This window comes from Notolepis coatsorum (genome assembly GCF_963971535.1).
Source record: "Notolepis coatsorum genome assembly, chromosome: 12".
NCBI lineage: Eukaryota > Metazoa > Chordata > Actinopteri > Aulopiformes > Paralepididae > Notolepis > Notolepis coatsorum.
Genome location: NC_140176.1, coordinates 48,998,625 through 49,016,161, shown reverse-complemented (window position 1 = coordinate 49,016,161; position 17,537 = coordinate 48,998,625). Strand labels below are relative to the sequence as shown.

General features: G+C 46.8%; 1 protein-coding gene across 1 annotated transcript; it reads left to right on the top strand.

Annotated features, from left to right (window-relative positions):
- Window positions 1-320: 320 nt before the first annotated feature.
- On the top strand, window positions 321-15,564 carry cry-dash (cryptochrome DASH; the record flags this gene model as incomplete). The annotated part of the gene is given in 8 exon segments (XM_084325833.1): window positions 321-325; window positions 8,139-8,223; window positions 8,225-8,274; window positions 8,977-9,081; window positions 9,083-9,129; window positions 11,192-11,276; window positions 15,419-15,464; window positions 15,466-15,564. Coding segments are annotated over 8 exon segments (522 nt in total).
- Between the last annotated feature and the right edge of the window lie 1,973 nt (window positions 15,565-17,537).

Sequence of the window (17,537 nt, the reverse complement as noted above, 5' to 3'; positions counted from 1 at the left end):
TGAATGAACCACCACTCAAGTACACAGTGTCAAGGACCACACTGTTGAAGGACAGGTATTCTGTGCACATTATGGGAGATGCATCCAGCTGCAGGACGACAGCACCGACACTCTCAGGACCGCGACACTGTAAGGACCCTCGCTTCCATTGGCTGATTTGGGTCACGTGACCGTCCCACCCAATGGCTGAATTGGAGTATTGCACTGCGGGATTGATTGATTGATTGATTGAAAACTTTATTTACAGATTGCAGAATGGGTTTATGTTTGACCCATAAACACTAGAGTGTCTAGTTTCAGAGTTTCCTGCAGGGTATTCCATGAGGTAGGGGGCACAGATCTACCAAGCAGATCTACCAAGTTCAGTACAAACTCTAGGCACTCTAAGTGTAACATTAGGCAAGCCAATTACTGGATCATGTACTGTATGAGTACGGTGGTCCATTCCAGTAAAGAAGTCATATAATTTGGACAGTCTCTAATTGTGGCTTTATAAAGAAACGGATTCCAATGCAACGTAATAATGCTGTGAGCTCAGCGAGGTCATTATCTTCAGCTCTCCAGGACTGGATTATACAGATGTTCTAACAATCTAACTAATACACAGGATCAGGACCACCTGGGTTTACACAGGTCATATCAGGTCATGTTTATTAGCAGAGCGGCCATGCACTCTGTTCCCACAATACCGTCTGGTTAGGAGGAAAATACCCAGCACAGTCCCCAGGATGCACCTTGCCTAACATAACAGGAGCTTGTGTGTGTGTGTGTGTGACTGTATTACAACAGCACCCTCTTTTGCTGGCTGCACCCCCCCCCCCCCCCCCGAAAAACAACATGAGCAGGAGTTGAACTAACAATGCTTGTGGTGAGGGGCAGGTGCACCACTTGACCAAGGCACCCAATATGATACAAACACAGCAATACTATGATGATGGTTCATTTTAACGTTAAGATAGAAAGTGAACTCTTTGCCCGCCAAACCCGAGAAAAGTCGGGTTTCGTCACCAACTGTTGAGCGCCAAACCTGACTCTGGTTTTGACCCTTTGATCCCCGTTCTAAACACTCAGCCGGATCTCCCTGGGTCTCCCTGGCACATCTGCCTACGTTGGAATTGCAATGACGAGCGAATATCTCCAGGTGGCAGTATCGCCTACCTTTTGACCTGGGATAGTTTAGTGTGGGGAGTGTCTGTCCTGATTCCCTCTGAGGGGGAGGAGTTCTTGAAGAGCAATCGCTCAGAGATTTGCTCGCCTCAAACCTATCGTTTCCCGGATACACGAGTATACACATATACACAAGTAATCGTGATGGGAACACTGGGATTATTCTTTTTGGAGTACCTTCTGGCTAAGGTAAGGTCTACTGTATTCTATGTCTATTTTACTGAACCTAAAACATGTTTTTGTACCGATCAGTGTCGTATTTTACCCGACCTAAAACTGTCATAATCACGGCGAGAGCCTTCCTCACCCCTCCTCCTTCCACACCATCACGGTGGAAGCCTTCCTCACCCCTCATCCTTCCACACCCTTATATGGGCAGCATCCGACCCCAGGATTCCCACGCTGCCAGAGGGACATCAATTAACGCGGCTGTGAGGGATTCCCTCGTCAACGAACTCCTACTTCAGCCCACGGATCCTGCTCTACCCTCGTCGCAGTGTTAACCTAACTACCTAGGTACGACGTCGCACCCTAGCCTTGGTACTGTCCTTGTTACATGCCTTGTCCTAATCTTTGCTCTCCCTGTGCCCAGGACTACCGCTCCCGAGACACCACCCACCTGGACGCTCCTGCGCAGCACGAGGAGTGCACCTGCTCGTGTCTACTTGCACATTTCTGTACCTGTTGCACATTCCTGTACCTGTATACCTGTCTGCTTGGGGGTGAACATTAAAACTAGGGATGTCCGATATTATCGGCCGATATCGGCATTAAAATGTGATATCGGAAAATATCGGTATCGGTCTTCACATTTTTTTTCTTTTCTTTTTTTACATTTCTATAACCTTTATTTACCCAGGCAAGCAAGTAAGAACAAATTATGATTTTATTTATTGTCAAAAGTATGCATACAAAATACACAAAAATTACAGAAAAAGGTAAAGTACAGTACATATAAGAAAGCAAGGGCAAAGTGCAATATAAAAAGAGACAGGAAAATTGGATAAAAAGTCCAGGGTGATTTTATGTACATCTAAAAGCAGCTGTAACTGGAGGTAAACTGCTCGCTCCAGGACTGTTGACAGGAAAGGTATACGGGGAAATGGGCCTGAAGTTTGATAGAATAGAGGGATCAAGGTTTTTCTTTTTTATCAGGGGTTGTACCACAGCATGTTTAAAAGTGGTTGGGACACAGCCAGAGCTGAGAGAGGAATTTACCAACAATAAAATAGTGGGCAAGACCGAATCAAGCACTTATTTTAGAAGGCGAGAGGGAAGGCTATCTGAGGGGCAGTTTGTGGGCCGCAACTAGTGCTTAATTATGTCAGAGAGAGAGGAGGGAGAGACGGGCTCAAACTGCTCCAAAACAGCAGGCAGGGAGTGTAGGGGGGGGGGGGGTGGGCTGGGAAGGCTGTGGTGAGAACTGGTCTGAGAGCAGAGATTTTATCAATAAAAAAGTTTAGAAAACTTTCACAGAGAGCAGATGATGGCACAACTGGGGAGACATCACGGGGGTTAATGAGGGAGTTAAGAATTTTGAAAAGAATCTGGGGCTTGTGGCAATTAGTAGAGACCAGATTAGAAATGTATTCGCTTTTAGCTGTTTTGACAGCATTTTGATATGCAGACAAGCAGTCACGTAGGATTTTGAGGGAGATGTGGTGGAGCTTATCCTTATTCCACTTTCTCTCCGCACGCCTACATGTGCGTCTGAGAGCGCGCGTGGAGTAATTTAGCCATGGTGTTTGGAGTGTTTTGCTGCATGCATTTGGACCTGAGAGGTGCAACGGAGTCTAAAATGTTTGTACAAGTCGAGTCAAACATTGAAATTAAATCATCTATATTAAAAACACAGTTTGAGTCCAAAGCGTGAAGTGGGGAACCATTAAAAGCATCAGCCAGAAGAAGAGAGAGCACGGCCTCGTCAGCGGCGATGACGAGGCCCTCGACAGGCGGCCATGTTTTCCCCCGCCGGAGGTATCCTGGGCGTTGAATCAACAGGTGTCCACAAGGCCGACAGCCTTGGCGGACGAGGGATCGGCCATGTTGGATGGGTTCGGCTTGAACAACAAGCCGTCACCGTCCTGCCGCGAGCAGCCCGCTCTCCGATCACTCCCTTCCCCAACGCCAGCGGAAAAAGTGGGCTCTGATTGTTTCCTTTGGCTGCGGGCCGCGTGCCTTCGTTGAAGCGCGGGCGGCCCCACTTTTCGCTTCTCATGGGGACAGGGGCTGACACCCAGTTGATGGCTGAGCCTGTCCGTGAGAATGTTGTGCTGTCAAGCGGCTCCCACACCATAAGCTGTGTTGGTTGAGCCTGGTGTTACGTCTGTCAGCAGGGGGGCTCGAAACCTTTTGAGGCACACAGTGCGGGCTTCCCCGGCCTCGCCTTCGCCAGGCCAGGTATCATGTTGGTGCCTCCCACTCCTGAAAAATTGGCAGTGGTCTCACAGGCACGCGTGATTTGGGGTGGTAGTAATATCACTGCAGGGCTACGGTGTGTAGGAACCCATGGGGTCCTTACACCTTGCATGTCCGGCTGCAGAACAACTCCTCAGCATGTTCTGGAGGGGTGTTCAGTGGGGGGGCTTTTTTCATAGGAAGCCCCCCGTATCAAACCGGCCCTTTCTGTCGGGGTCCCCCCTTGGGTGCGATTGCCTCGTGGGTGGTGTCAGGGTCAGATGTCCCGACACGGAACGCTCGCACGTTTCCAGGGTTGGCTACGCACAGCGGGTGGGACCGGGCCAACTATCTACAGTTCCTGGCGGACCTGCCCACATGGCGGCGGGTACGTTGGTAGTGTCATCACATATGACTACAGCAGTACCATATGTCGAGGTGGATGGAGAGAACGCTGAGGCGGGGACTTGTGTTTACACAACCCCACCCGTTTTTGGGTTTGGTACAGACCCTATTGTCAGGGTCTCCAGCAGTGACAGCTCAACGAGATCCAATCTCTGTGGACGAAGCAAGCCATCGTCGTGGCGTTCTCCTCCCGGTGTTCTCTGGTGCCTGAGAAATCGGGAGGGGGGGGTGTCAGACCCAAGCTGGACCTGTCCCATGGGAAGGTTCAGCATTTTTTGGATCGTCTCCTACCTGTTGAACACTGTCAGGTGGGGGTCTGGTTTTCCTCCATAGACCTGTAGGATGCGTATGCGCATCTCCAATCTTCCATCCTAGGGCTTACCTACGCTTCCTTTGCAGGGTTAGCGTATGAGTACCAGAGGTTGCCGTTCGGTTTTCTCTGGCTCCCCGCATCTTCGCCAAGTGCGTGGAGGCCGCACTGGGGCCTCTGCGTCGTCAGGGGTTACGGAGTGTTCTGCCCTGACGACGTTCTGGTCCTTCACGGTCAAGGTGGATCGTCAGGTCTCGTACCAGGCAGGTCTCTACCAGCCTGGGGTTGCTGTAGACTGGAAGTAGAGTACTCCTCTTCCCAGTCAACGGTTGGAGGGCTATGGGCATCCCTCTCAGAGCGTGTTGTCAACACGCTCGTGAGGTTCCGTCCTAGGACGGTTACGGCGCTGTCTCACGTCACGTTTTTCACCGACGCCTCCCTCGCTGGTGACGCGTCGGGCCAACACAGTAGGGGGCAGCTGGCAAACCATGCTGCCCGGTCTGCGCTACGTTCAATGTGTTGGTGTTGAAAGCGGTCCTTCTGGTCCACAAATGGTGTTGATCAGGACAGACAATACGACGTCAGTGTCGTGTATCGACAGACAGGGAGGAGTACGCTCCCCCCGTCTGCACCAGGCGGCGGGCGGCTGGCTATGGGCATCCTCCATCTGCGCGGCCTGAGGGCTCCCCACATCCCCGGCAGGGAGAATGTGGGTGCAGGTGTACTGTCGCGGGCGGTCCTCATCCTGACGGGTGGGGATTACGTCCGGACATAGCCAGGCAGGTCTGGGACCGATGCCGTGCCGCCTGGGATTCTTCCCCATACATCTGTTAGGTCAGTTGTTGGGACGGGTACGTTGAGGGGCGCAGGTTCTTGATCCTGATGGCGCCAGACCGGGGCACAGCTGTGTGGTTCCCGGTCCTGATCCAGCTACTGGTAGTCTGGAGAGGATGGACCCTTCTGTGGTTAATACCATCCGGAATGCGCATGCTCCCTCCACTGTCGCGCTTACGTGGGCAGATGGCGTATGTTCCAAGTGTGGTGTAAGGCGGGGGGCCGGGACCCAGTCTCCTGCCCCCTGGATGCTGTCCTTAGTTACCTCCAGTCTCTCCTTGATAGACTGTCGGCTTCGACCGTGAGGGTATATGCAGCAGCTATATCCTCCTATCATGAGGGGTTTGAGGGGATGTCTTGTTCAGCCACCCTCTTGTGAAGCGTTTCCTGCTTGGCGCTCGACGCGCTAAGCCGGTGCAACGCTCCTGGGCTCCGACTTGGGATCTTCAATTGGTCCTCGGTCGGTTGTCCTTGGCCCCGTTTGAGCCGCTCGAGCAGGCGCCGTTGGAACAGCTGTCGTTCAAGACCGCGTTCTTGCTGGCCGTCACCTCCGCTGACGCGTGGGTGTGCTTTGTGCTCTCTCGGTACGACCAGAGTGCCTGTCTTTCGTTCCGATTGCGGTGCCACTCTGCGGCCTAATCCTGCCTTCGTGCCTGTAAATATCCGGAGTTCTTCCGCTCCAGGGATATTGTGGTTCAGGCGTTTCATCCGCCTCCTCACGGTGGTGAGTTAGATGCGGGCCTTCACCTGTCATGTCCGGTCCGTGCTTTGGGAATTACCTCAGCCGTACTCAGGATCTCGGGGTCACCGTTCAGCTTTTTGTCTGTCACGGTGGTTCTCATGCCGGTAAGGCACTATCGAACAACGCCTGTCCCATTGGTTGTGCGAGGGCATTGCCCTCTGCTACACGTTGGCTGGGCAGGATCCCCCTGGGCGTCAGGGCGCATTCCACTCGTGGGGTGGCTGGCTCTGCCGCTCTCCTGGGTGGGGCCTCGGTGGAGGACATCTGTGCTGCAGCTTCATGGTCCTCCCCGGGCCCCTTTGTAAGGTTTTACCTCATGGACATGACCGGGGGTTCTGTCTCCCAGGCGGTTCTGGGGTCTGTGGCCTTTCCTGCTTCCCGTCCTTTGGTAGGGTAGCAGGAGTGTGTGGGTATGGGCCACAGTGTGTTAAGTCACACGTGGTTCCGCCTGTGCGGTGTGTTCAAGGGGTTCTAGTTCCCCGTTGTTCGCATTCAGGTGGAGTTGACTGCGCCCCCCCTTCATTAGGACGGATGGGGTGACAGGGCTCCCCGCACCCCTTGATGTGGGCTTACGGGTCCTCAGGGGGTACATCTGTCGGGTCTTGCATCCGCTCTAACCCATATCTCATTAGGCTAGAGCGAGACGCGATAGCCATACGATATATAACGATAGGTTATGTATATAACCTAGTTATATTAGTATTGGCTTAGCGTCCCGCTCTACGCGAGTTCCCTTTTGAGGGATCTTTTGCTGGAACGAGATTTGGCGAGGAAGGGTGTTTGGTGACCATGACCATGTCTTATAGGCTACGCCTCCATAGGGGTGGGGCCCGGTCAGGTATGGGTGCATAAAGTTGTTTGTGGTGGTGTACAGTAGGTACTAGGAGATAAGGGGTATCTCATTAGGCTAGAGCGGGACGCTCAGCCAATACTAATATAACTAGGTTATATACATAACCTATCGTTAGTCCAGAAGTAGTATTTCCCCAAACATTGGTATGGCTGAAAAGACACCCTGGGTCCATAGCCTGAAGTCTTATGTAGTACATGTCCAAACATTTCATAAAGATTCTTTCAGAAATGAGTGATTAGGAGCGATTTTGGTAAACTGTGTAGTGTTTCTGGTTTCCTTTTCCTCATAGAACTCAATTTATTCGGGGGGTTTTCTCTTCCTGTTTTTGCTTGTGACTTCTTACCTAGATCCCTGATTCGTACATCCCCACGTGGGGTATCATTGGAAAGTCACACTCATTGGCTACAACCCTGTCCAATACTTTTCGAGATCGCCAAATGATTGATGGAGCTAGAGCCCCGGGAGGTAATCTGACTCTGCCGTGTACTTTGGCGCACACCTCACATATCAGCATCTAACTAGAGAACCGCTGAACGGGCTCTCAACAGGCAACAAATAGGGCTTTAATTCGATATATATTATTGTATTAAAGGGGAACTATTTTACTATTTCTTTCACTATTTGGGCACTTTTACACAATTCCTGTGAGTCTATGGAACACCTCTGTAATATATATATATTTTTTATTCATTGTTTTGTATTTCTAATCAAGTCCTCAAAAACAGCATTTTTCTACCTCAAGATCTCGAGCCGTTTTGAGGCTGAGCTCCAGCCACTGTGTGCAGCTCATCTTGTATCTCAACATTAACATGCAGCAGTGTCTTTCTGACATCACAAATCATCACATTTTCAAATGACTCAGTTCAGTGAGGGTGAATATTGTGAGAGGAGAATTGGAAGAATGCACCAATATGAGAATTAGAGACATAGATCATATTAATATAAGTTCACATAGCTAGGAAACAATGCTAAACACTCAAAAAGGCCATTTATAAGATAGTTCCCCTTTTAATGCACACCGAGCCGCTAGAGGTCGCCAAAGTGCCGGTTGGCAAATCGTCCTCAAGAGGGTCCACATGTGGGCCGTTGCATGCTAAGATTAAGGTTAGGGTTAAGGTTATGGTTAGTTTAAGGTAACAGTGTGGTTATGGTTAGGGTTAGGGTTATGGTCCATCAGTATTGCTGTGCTTGTATCAGGGTGGGTGGCTTGGTCTCGTGGTGACCCCCACTATAAGCATCGTTAGTCTGACTCCCAGTCACGCTGTTTTGTGCTGTTTTTTTTTGGACTTTCGTATACAATATATTTTATATTATTATTATTATTATTATTATTATTATTATTATATATTATTATCATCATCATCCATTCATCAGTCTCTGTCTATCTAAATCAGCCCCTCTCCTTGCTGCTCTCCTGTCATGTGTTCTAGGCCCTCTGAGGACCAGAGGGTGGAGAAAGTGAAGGATGTCTGCGCCCAGCTGAAGGTCAAAGTTCACACCGGCTGGGGGCGGGGGGGGGTCAACGTTGTATCATAGAGATGACCTGCTGTTCCCACACCTATCGAGGTGAGGATGGGTGCAGTGGTGAGTGCCGGAGATGGGCGTGTTAGCTACAGCTTGTGCTCGTGACAGATATACTGTATAGAGTAAGAAACTGTTTTCACCACATCACTTCAATGGGTAGATATTACTTTTCTGGCCTAGAATCCAGCTCCCTCGTCGAAATGAACGCTGTTCCATGTTTTGACAGCGCATGAGATTTAGAATGGACCTATCTCAAACCTCGCCCTCTTTTCTCGATCCTCCAATCACAACTGGAGGAGGTGTAATTGGAAGATCAAGAAAAAGGGGTGGGGGTTTGAGATGGATTGATTGATTGATTGAAAAGTTTATTAACAGATTGCAGAATGGGTACAGTACAGTACAGCTCAATACATACAATTGTTAAGGGGATGCAGACCAGAGAAAGACTTTCGTCTTGTTTACATCAGGGTCAATTGCAATGTACATCCTCTATATTATATGCCACTGCAAATTGTGTATGTGTACTTTTAGTATGTGACAAATAAACCTGAAACTTGAACTTGAGAACGTTGGACTGAAATATTCAGCAACATTTAGTCTTGGTCATGGAAACACAACATTCCATGGCCATTTTAGGTGCACCAGCCAAATAACCATTCAAGGCTGTAGTTTTAAATGTGCATGGCTGTTCTATCCATTAATATCCTAATGATTGTATTTTGCAACTCCCTGCTGTTCTGGTAGGCTGGCCCATGTGTACACCCAGTTCAGGAAGGCTGTGGAGAGCCAGGGCAGGGTGAGGCCTGTGCCCCCAACAATTGACCAGCTGTGCCCCCCCCCCCCCTGCCAGGCTTGAGGAAGGCCCAATCCCCACGGCAGAGGACCTAGAGCAGGCAGGTGAAGAGGCTAAATTCTTGAGATTTTAAAGCGGTAGTTCACTTCGCTTGAGCAAGCGCTTTTGAGTTTTGAGATATTGGAAGCAGATAATTATTGTCAGAAGTTGTAGTGGAAGTTAATGAGGCATGAAGCGTGTCTCGCACTTCTATATAATCGACCTGTATTAGTGTTATGAAATGTTGTGAAACGATGAGGAAGCGGTTTAAGTGGTGATACATGTACTTTTTCAGAGACATGCTTCATACTACATTGACTTTCACCAGCATTGCTAACAAATTGCTATTTTCTGCCTCCGATATCTCAAAAACCAAAACGGCAATCCAATATATATTCAGAGTTAAGTATATTGTTCACACTGTATATTTTTTTCTCGTATTTTTATATTCAGATAAAATTGTATTGCCTATATTTACGTCTATATTTATGTCTTTCTACTATTTCCCACCCATACCTGTACCCCCCCCCCCCCTCCCCCATGCTGCTATGACGCCTGAATTTCCCCAAGGGGATCAATAAAGGAATATCAAACCCGAGATAGTCCGGGTTAACTCGCCATGCTCTGGGCGCCAAACCCGAGAAATCTCTGGTTTTAATCGATATTTCTTTTATTAGCGATATCCATTCATTTTTCATCCATCCAGCCTGACGTTATCATTGGGAATGGGTCTGAGCTCGCAAAGGGCAAATACCGCCGCCTATCGTCTCCCAGATGGTATTGCACATCATTGGATTGGATTGGCTGGGACTGTGCATAAAAAAAAAAGTCCGGTCCAGGTTTTACTTCTCGGGCATGCAGTATCGTTATAACAAATGGACTATCGACACACAGAGCAGCGTGGATTATGAGTTTTGGATATATAACGTTGGATCAATAAACGCAATCAATATTTGGAATGGCGATCAGGAATTGGATTAATTTTTTTGCATGACATCAGATGTGAGGTAAGGACTTTATGTTACGAATCTTGGGTTAATCAGATGTTCCTTTCACCGCCATCGGAGTGTGTGTGTGTGTGTGTTACGGGTGAGTGTTGACAAGGTACCAGTTGTGGAGGAAGAAAGGAGGCAGAGAGTAGTTGCTCTTCAATAGTGGTTCCCTTTAATGATGGAACGGTACACCAGAGCAAAATAGGAAGCAATGACGCCGAGCGTCTACTGATAAGGCACACAAAATAATAAATCTAACTAAAACAGGACGATCAGGTACCAGGGAACGTCCGAGTCCAGGGTACCACCGCGTACCGACGCTGGAAGTAGAATGAAGAACCGACGATAAAACACAGGGAAGACAGGGGTTACATAGGGTCACATTCCACACATTCCACACGCACCACAGTGACAGCGAATCAGAGAACACAGACAATCAGTGACAGGGGGAGCAAGTGACAGGTGTCAGAATGGTGGTATGGTTCTCAGGCAACAGCCAGAGAACCCAGAATGTTACATGTGTGTGTATGTGTGTGTGTGTGTGTGTGTGTATGTGTGTGTGAGGTTCGCGCCGACCAAAGTACGGAGAAGCGATTTTTCAGACCCCGCTTCTCTTCGTGCATGAGGACACATATACTATCGATAATCTAGCGTTTATTTGAAAACTATTCATAAATCAAGTGACAAATGGCACAATTTCTAAGGAAATACATTTAAGCTCGATTTGCTGGAGTTTATTGAGATGAGACAGAACGCCCTAGAAATATATTGATATTCATCATGGTATAAAATGGAAATGTATGTATGAAAAAATTATCTGTTTCGTGCATGTTGACTGGAAGCAACTCATTGACGATCACTGTGTTATTTAGATCTATTGCTATTATATTTGATATGTTTTAAGCACTTGCAAATAAGTCCTATCCTCCATTGGATAAAGCACTGGCACCGAAGGGCCATCAGCAGAGGGCACTGTTGGCCCCCAATGAGTTCAGCAGTCATTGATGCTAGTGAAGACAGGGTGTGACTTCTACCCAGTCTCAACCATGAGTCCCATTGCCAACAGTAAAGGCAACAGTACTAGTGATCAGGCCAAATCAACTCGGTTATAAAGAGTATTTTTTTCTGTTGATAGAACCTGGGGCTGATCCTCACTCAGCCTTCCTCTGTACTGGTGGAGAGAGCCAGGCTCTGGCCAGACTCAAACACAGATACATACAGTGAGTGCAACTTCCCTTTTTACATAAACTGTGTTTGCTTTAAAGAAGTTAGATCAACTTTAAAGTATTTTTTTCCACCCATTTCAAGAAGTCTTATCTGATTTGTCACAAACCTGGGAGTCATGATTGATCTCCGACCAATGTGTGTCGACTTGTAACTGTCTTAACTGATTTTTTGTTGTTGTTTATGGTGCCTAATGTATTAAATTGCTGATATACGATGTCTCACTTTGTAAGTTCGTCGTCGCTGTAAATGAGGGTAACCTCAGTGTCTTACGAGTTGAGATAAAGGTTTGAAATTAAATTTGATTTAATTTCAGTCGATCCAAAAACGCACTTGCATCAGGTTTTTTTTTATTTGTATGTATTCAAAGTAGAACCTTTAAGTATTTGTTAGTGGAAGTCAACAGGGCTTTTCCACAATAGACCATGTACGTGTCTAAAAAAAACACATGTGAAACCCAGGTTCCTTTTTTCCCCCGCCTATGACAAAAGCGTTTTCCCTTCCCACTTACCAGTAATTTTGTCCGTTAAACTGCATCTGTGGTGAGAGGTAAAGTGACGGTTTACAGGAGGATGATATGTTAAAGGTGCTATATATTATAGAACATTCAACCACTAGATGTCGCACTAGAACATCAGCATGTCATTTACCCAATCAGGTGCATTTCACATGGGGAAATGGGAAGTAGGGAGGGGATACATGCCTGCAACATGTAAACAATAACATTAATTTTGGCCCTGCAATTATTTATTTCTATTATAAATAAATAATGACTTGGGGGGAAAGCAATACTTTTATTCTGCACCTTTCTAAAAGCTCTGTGAATGTATTATAAACATTTTGAAAAAAGATTACTTCAAAAAGTATGCAGGTTACAGAAAAAACTTTTGTTACGTTACTAATTACAAAAATGTCCATTGTCATGTTCAGTAACTGACTACATTTCAAAGTAATCTGACCCAACCCTGGTTATGAAGGAAGTGTGGGTTTGCCTTCATAAATCAAAGCATAGGGTGGAAATTGGCTCCCTTGTCACCACTGTAACCTCTGGCTGTCACTCACTGGCACTAGACGGGGCTCCCTGGAAGCCTGGGGTGCGTTCAGCCCCGACAAGACGCAGCAAACGATTCACTTTAAATTCACACTTAACGCACCAAAAGGAATATCTTACGAGGAAGACAGCCTCTCCAAACTGCACTCTTTGTTCGTTAAAACACTTGGGGACATTATCTCCACATGAAGCGGGATTGCCCTGCTGTCAAGACATTCTGGAAGGATGTAACAACTTCCCTCTCCAAAGCAACACAAATTAAATTGCTCTGCACCCCACAACTAATGCTTTTGAACGATGACACGTTGCTTAACGCAACAATCAATCAGAGGCGCACACATAGACACTGTATATAACATTAAGACTTCATAAGCAACTACTTCCACACATTTAATTTATTGACTTAATTTATTTAAATATATTAAAAGATGATATATATATATTATTTATTTATTATTATTATTTTTTATTTATGTAGCTATTAGTATTACAGTAGCTATTCCAATTGTTTGTATTCATTTATTTATATTTATAAATTTTTCCTGCTGGTCGATGGGGTGGGGGGGCGAGTCTGATCTGGATGGAAGGAAACCATCCCTTGGGAGGTTTTGTTGGGGGGACGGATTGAAACATTCTGAAATGGTAATATTGGGGGAAATATTAAGATATTATTGAGCATTTGCCCCCCCCCCCCCCCCGGTGCCCCCACGGTTGAAAAAGGTTGCGCTAAAGTGCCCTTTTGAGTGGAGAAAATGAGAGGATGTGCCCTATTGGTGCCCCTCCAATGGTTAAACTTGACCATGTGCCCCCACGGTTGAAAACATTGTGCTAAAGTGCCATTCTGAGTGGCAAAAATGAGAGGATGTGCCCTATTGGTGCCCCTACAATGGTCTAAACTTGTCATGCTAAACTTGTCATGCTAAAGTACCCTAATGAGTGGCAAACATGAGAGGACGTGCCCTATTGGCTGTCCTTCACATGGGAAAACATAGTAAGAAAATTCAATAACGTGTCTTAACCTTGTTACTCAGCTGATAGAGTTGTGCCCTTCCTGATGACTTGTCGTACAGAACTTGTAAGTCGCTTTGGATAAAAGCGTCAGCTAAATGACTAATAGGTAATTACCCACTTTTTCCACACTGTGTGCACTGCAACTGGTTGTGGAGCTGGGGAGGAGGAGTGCACCTGTGACCCCCGTTTCCATCAGGGGAGTCGATGTGGACATGGTTGAGGATTACAAATACCTCGGTGTGCACATCGACAACAAACTGAACGGGTCAAAACACGCAGAGGCACTCTACAAGAAGGGCCAGAGCCGACTCTACTTCCTCAGAAGGCTGAGATCCTTCAATGTCTGTACAAGGATGTTGAGGATGTTCTATGAGTCGGTGGTGGCGGGCACCTTCTTGTACGCTGTGACCTTCTGGGGCAGTGGACTGAGAGCAGGGGACGCAAACAGGCTGGATAAGCTGGTCAGGAAGGCCAGTAGCGTGGTTTGGGTGGAGCTGGACTCTCTAGCGATGGTGGCGGAGAGGAGGAGCCTTGCTAAGCTCCACGCCATCAGGGAAAACCCCTCCCACCCACTATACACAGACTTGGCTGACAGGAGGAGCATGTTCAGTGCTAGGCTCACACTCCCTAAATGTAGCACTGAACGGCACAGGAGGCCCTTCATTCCGACAGCCATCAGATTTTACAATGCATCACAGGGTGACAGTTACCATCTTCCTGGACTTTTACTTTTGAAACAACACTGTTCAATATTACACTTACTGTAGACTTCTGTATATTTTTACTGTATATTTTTTACTGTGTATTTTATTCTATTCTTATTCTTAGGCAATTTGTTTTGTTATTCTTATTTGTGACTTTGTTCTGTCTAAATGTCTAAATGTTTAATGTGAGCGATTTGTAGTGTCAAATTTCCCTCAGGATGATTAAAGTATTTCTATTCTATTCTATTCATACTGTAATACTTTGAGTCAGAACTGCATTATAATTACTGTGACCTGATGGTGTACTGCCTGTGGGAGAAGATCTGACATGTCGTTTCTAAATCAAATTTGTGTGTGTGAAAAAACGAATCTTTATGTAATATTAGGCATTATTTTCAGGGTTCATATTATCAAACAACAAACAACACCATTTGTATTCAAACTTAAATTAAAACAAAACTACTCACAATTTTTTTACAAAAAAGTGACAAAACAAACATTTAATATGAAACAACATCATATATAAAAAAAAATATATTTGTGCTGTACAATTTTGAGGTCAAGTCAAGTCATCTTTATTTGTATAGCAGATTTACAAATGACTAAAGCCAAACCAAAGTGCTTCACAGGTACATGATAAAAACACATACACTGCAGTAATAAGTAAAAATACACAACAATTACATAAAAGGTATTGTACAATTAAGAAAAACAAGAACAAGGTGCAATATAAAAAAGACAAGAAATTAGATAAAAAGTCCAGAGTAACAGCAAACGTTGTGTGCAAGTGGCAGGCTAACTCTGGTCAAAGGCCAGGGAAAAGAGGTGCGTTTTGAGCAGTGATTTAAGCAGCAATTTAAAAGCCTCTAGTATTTGTACTTTACTTGAGTATTTTCATTTTAGGGAACTTTGTACTTTTACTCAACTACATTCCAAAGGAAACGTTGTACTTCTTTTTCCTGAACCCGTTACTAGTTACTTTGAAGAAAAAAGATTTTCTATATAAAACATGGCATAACTTGATGAAGATGTTAAGCTGGCCAACTTCAAGAGGACGTAATCAGAGCAGCGTAACTAGACCACATACCACTTTAACATAACCTGTAACCTGTCAATGGATCAAGGTTTGAATGCTCCCAAGCACTGGAATACACACATGTCATATAAAATGTGTACTTTTACGTTTTAATACATTTACATTTACATATAGCTGACGCTTTTATCCAAAGCGACTTACAAGCTCTGTACGACAAGTCATCAGGAAGGGCACAAATCTATCAGCTGAGTAACAATGTTTATCAAAGTGTTGAGTGCTACAGTGTAGGTTAGTATATTAGGACAAGTGCATGACAATAAGGTTAGTTAGGGTTAGATTTATTATTAAAAAAAATCCGTCTCACACACCTAAACAACACGTGACGGAGACATACAGTAGATTTTTACTTCTCCAAAAGCAAGAACTTGTCATCTACCTCACTGCAAAGACTAAAGCATCAATCATCAACTGTACCTCACTGAGAAGACTAAAGCATCGATACAAAAACATTGCCAAGTATTTGTTCATCTTTGTCACACGCTGTTAGTGTGGAATTTAGCCATTTGGAGGCATCAATTCAGGCCTGAATACTTGAATCTGACTGATCCAGTTACAGATCATTGGTTATTCTCCAGAGAAAACGCACAAGGTGCCTTTATTAAGCCGGCCTCTGTCAGGTATCCTGTGGCATTTCATTGTGTTTGTAATACTTTGTGGTTTCGCTATAGTCACTCTTATGGACTACATTTATATAGTGCTTTTATCCAAAGCGCTTTACAACTTGTACTTCACATTCACTCACATATTCACACACCGACAGCGGAGGCAACCATCCAAGGTGCCAACCTGCTCATCGGGAGCAGTTTGGGGTTAAGTGTCTCTGCTCAAGGACACTTTGACACGCTGCCTGGGAGGAGCGGGAATCGAACCGGGAACCTTCTGATTGCCAAACGACCACTCTACCTCCTGAGCCACAGATTCTTACAGTGGTCTTATAGGAAATTGACAGGAGAGGATATCATGTCTGACTTAACGATAGGTTATGTAGATAACCTAGTTATATTAGTATTGGCTGAGCGTCCCGCTCTGAGCCTTACGAGATACTTCTATCTCCTGTGATACTTAATGTATCTCCCACGAATAAAAAACACATGCACCCCACCTGTATGGGGCCCCGCCCCTTACGGTGGCACCACCCATATAACCATGACTCTGGTCATGAAACACCCTTCCTCGCCAAAACCCGTCCCAGGAAAAGATCCCTCAAGAGGGAACTCAGGGCCGCGCAGAGCGGGACGCTCAGCCAATACTAATATAACTAGGTTATCTACATAACCTATCGTTATATATCGTATTTGCATCGCGTCCCGCTCTGAGCCTTACGAGATAATGGGGAAGAGCGGGCGCGAGACCCGACAGATGTACCCCCTGAGGACCCGTAAGCCCACATCAAGGGGTGCGGGGAGCCCTGTCACCCCATCCTCCCTAATGAAGGGGGGGCGCAGTCAACTCCACCTGAATGCGAACAAGAGGGAAACTAGAACCCCTTGAACACACCGTACAGGCGGAACCACGTGTGACTCAACACACTGTGGCCCATACCCATACACTCCTGCTACCCGACCAAAGGACGGGAAGCAGGAAAGGCCACAGACCCCAGAACCGCCTGGGAGACAGAACCCCCGGTCATGTCCATGAGGAAAAACCTTACAAAGGAGCCCGGGGAGGACCATGAAGCTGCAGCATAGATGGCCTCCACCGAGGCCCCACCCAGGAGAGCGGCAGAGGCAGCCACCCCACGAGTGGAGTGCGCCCTGACGCCCCCAGGGGGATCCTGCCCAGCCAACGTGTAGCAGCGGGTAACACCCTCGCACAACCAATGGGACAGGCGCTGCTCCGACAGTGCCTTACCAGCACGAGCCCCACCGTAACAGACAAAAGCTGGACGGTAACCCTGAAATCCTGAGTACGGCTGAGGTAAATCCCCAAGCACGGACTGGACATGACAGGTGAAGGCCCGCATCTAACTCACTAGTGTGAGGAGGAGGACGAAACGCCTGAACCACAATATCCCGGGAGCGGAAGGAACTCCGGATATTCTTAGGCACGAAAGCAAGATCAAGTCGCAGAGTGACACCGCAATCGGTCCGAAAAGACAGGCACTCTGGACGTACCGAGAGAGCACAGAGCTCACCTACGCGTTTAGCGGAAGTGACAGCCAGAAGGAACGCGGTCCTGAAGGACAGCTGTCCCCACGGCGCCTGCTCGAGCGGCTCAAACGGGGCCAAGGACAACCGACCGAGGACCAATTGAAGATCCCAAGTCGGAGCCAAGGAGCGTTGCACCGGCTTAACGCGTCGAGCGCCAAGCAGGAAACGCTTCACAAGAGGGTGGCTGAACAAGACATCCCCTCAAACCCCTCATGATAGGAGGATATAGCTGCTGCATATACCCT